Source organism: Prionailurus viverrinus, chromosome C1 (assembly GCF_022837055.1).
Source record: "Prionailurus viverrinus isolate Anna chromosome C1, UM_Priviv_1.0, whole genome shotgun sequence".
In the NCBI taxonomy this organism is placed as follows: Eukaryota; Metazoa; Chordata; class Mammalia; order Carnivora; family Felidae; genus Prionailurus; species Prionailurus viverrinus.
In genome coordinates, this window is record NC_062568.1 from 110,725,565 (window position 1) to 110,728,632 (window position 3,068).

General features: G+C 40.0%; 1 protein-coding gene across 1 annotated transcript; it reads right to left on the reverse strand.

Moving 5' to 3' along the window:
• Nucleotides 1–1,005: 1,005 nt before the first annotated feature.
• On the reverse strand, nt 1,006–1,989 carry LOC125171676 (olfactory receptor 5V1-like). The gene has a single exon (XM_047868844.1). It carries the CDS (start codon nt 1,963–1,965, stop codon nt 1,006–1,008), a length of 960 nt encoding a protein of 319 aa, XP_047724800.1. The 5' UTR covers nt 1,966–1,989.
• Nucleotides 1,990–3,068: the final 1,079 nt, after the last annotated feature.

A 3,068-nucleotide genomic window follows, 5' to 3' on the forward strand; every position in this document is an offset into this window, starting at 1 on the left:
TTTCCATTGGCTATGATGCCATCAAATTATTTAAACTCCATCCAACCAGATATTCAATCCAGATTTCTATCTTTGAGGGTCAGTTTCCTAGAACAATTCCTGATATAAAATGCTGCAGCAGTTAGTGTTCATGGAAGAAATAAAAACCAATCTAGATATTCCAACCTAGAGGAACTTAACACAGGAAATAAGTGATCAATGTGTTGGAAAAGCTGGAAGAATGGGAAAAGGGGAAGGCAGGTTATATTACCCTCTTTATGGAAGCCTCTTACCTTCCATATAGAGAAATACTCATTTCATACTTGTGTGACCTTATGTCTCAAGAACAGCAGGAGACTGTAAACATCAGCTAATGCCACCCAGAAGTCTGTTTCTGCCACCACAGTACTCATCTGCCACTGGCACCAGATCCAGAGAAGACAATTTCTTCTATATTCCTTTCCTAATCTCTTGTGTATGACCCTTACATTGGCAGAATTTAATTTTTAAAAAATGTTTATTTATTTATTTTTGAAAAAGAGGGAGAACACAAGTGGGGAAGGGGCAGAGAGAGAAAGAGAGAAGTGGGAGGAGGGCACAGAATCTGAAGCAGGCTCCAGGCTCTGAGCTGTCAGTCCAAAGCCCGACACAGTGCTTGAACCCACAACTGTGAGATCATGACCTGAGCCAAAGTCAGACACCTGACTGAGCCACCCAGGCACCTACATTGGGAGAATTTAAAATGGAAACATGCTGGCAGGGTTTCCAAGGATTTCAGCTCCTATGATGTGGGGAGAACTTAGAAGGATCCAGATGGTGCTGAGAACAAATACAAAATATCTGACACATTATGACTTTGCAAAGTGGAAAACAGAGTACCTGTGGAAAAAGAGGAGAGAAAGAAGTTCCTGAGAAGATCAATTTTGGGAACTGGTATGTAGGAATTGAGGATCTGGATATAGACTCTAAAACTATTCATGTTAAAAATATCTCGGAAATTTTTCATGCTGGTTGAAGACCATTGATCTAGACACTAATATTGCCAGGGATCATATACCCTCCAGCCAGCTTCCTCAGAGCACCCTTGACCTCCTTGTTTCTCAGGCTGTATATGATGGGGTTCAACATGGGAGTCATAACACAGAAGAGCACAGAAACCAGAATATCCATGTCTAGGGAGTAACCTTCTCTGGGTCTGTCATAGTTAAAGTTGGCTGTTCCATAAAAGACCACCACCACAGTGAGGTGGGATGCGCAGGTAGAGAAGGCTTTGCTCCTGCCCTGAGCAGAGGGAATCCTAAGAATGGAAGAAATGATGAGTATGTAGGACACTCCAGTAAACAGACAGGGGCTCAGGCCAATGGTGGCACTGGCCACATGAAGCACAGACTCATTGAGAGAGGTGTCTGAACAGGAGAGCTTCAGGAGCAGAGGAATGTCACAGAGAAAGTGGCTGATTTGGTTGGGCCCACAGAGAGTCAGTGTGGCTGCCAGCACTGTGTGTGTCACAGAATTCACCAGCCCACACAGCCAGGACCCAGTCACCAAAAAAATACAGACCTTCACACGCATGAGGACGGGATATTGAAGAGGGTGGCAAATGGCTACATAGCGATCATAAGCCATAGCGGCCAATAAGACACATTCAGTGCCAGCACATGTGACGAGGAAGAAAATCTGGGAGAGGCAGCCCTCATATGAGATGGTCTTCTTCTCCCGGAAGAAGTTCACCAGCATGACGGGGATGGTGGTGGATGTATAACAGATGTCCAAGAAACTCAGGTTGCTGAGGAAATAATACATTGGAGTGTGGAGAGCAGGACTGATTCTAGTGGCTGTTATAATGAGCATGTTCCCCAGGAGTGTTGTCAGGTAAATGAGCAAGAAAACCAGGAAAAACAAGCCCTGTAGTTTGGGGTGGTTGGAAAAACCCAAGAAGATGAATTCAGTGACATCTGTCTGATTGTTCATTTCAAGTGGTGTCATAGCTACAAAACAATGAGAAAAATAAAAGCCTTATGAGAATGTACAAAGAGCACCCCAAATTGGCTTGTTAACTTGCAAGGCCATGTCAAATAATGTTGGAGATAGAACGGTCTAGACTGTGGAGGGAGGTGTATAGGAAAGACCTGTTGGGAGACCACAACTTTTCATTCAACAAATCCAGCCATCTCAGGCCTAGGGATCTTCTACAGATTTGTGTGTGGCTTCTGCTGCATGAAAATAAATGGAGATTTGGTCAAAACCTTCAATAAACTGATAATCCCTGTGTTAGAGTAAGCCCACCTCTCTCTGGCTCTGCAAAACTTCCCTCCTAACATTGTACGCTTTGCTGCATTAAATTCTTTTTTTTATATTTTATTTTTTTAAGTAATATAATTGTGAAAAATTAAGAAAATGCAGAAAGAAATAAAGAATAGAACCATTCACAGCATCAATGTTACCATTTAGTGTATTCCATTCTAGTCTCTTTTTCTATATATGAATCTTGATCTCTATTTATAGGCTTAAAATATCGGGAGCACAAATTCCCACAAATGCATTTTATTCTACCATACAAAATAAATTTAATCTCTCTTTTTCAGTGAACATTAGATTGCTTCCATTCCTTTTGCTATTTTAAACACTAGAATGAAAATTTTCATACATAAATATTTGTGAACACCTTTAATTTCTTCAGAATAAAATTTTATTGGTTTGTTTTCTATAAATTGATCTCATTTTTCTCAATAAGAACATTTATATTTTAGGATTTATAAGATATGATATTTTAACTGATCATATATAGTAACATAATTTTCCTCATAAAGGTAGACTTTAGTAATCCAAAGTTTATCCTCAGCTAAATTTTATGTATTTTCTGAAAAGAGACTTAGTACAAGCACCAATTTTCTATTACATTGTCCATTCTAATCTCCAGGCCATTGCTGCAAATTGCAATTTCCATTTTTTTTTCAAACTGGGAAGTGAGATGTTATAGCAGAAAGAGTGGGCTCTTAAGACAGATAGATGTGGATTGTCATCCTACATCAGTTGCTTACTAGATGCAGACAGTAGTTAAATTAGCTGATCTCAGTTCCTTAGTTTCC

Coding starts and splice junctions, on each gene's coding strand:
- LOC125171676 (XM_047868844.1), bottom strand. CDS start 1,965: ATGACACCACTTGAAATGAACAATCAGACAGATGTCACTGAATTCATC.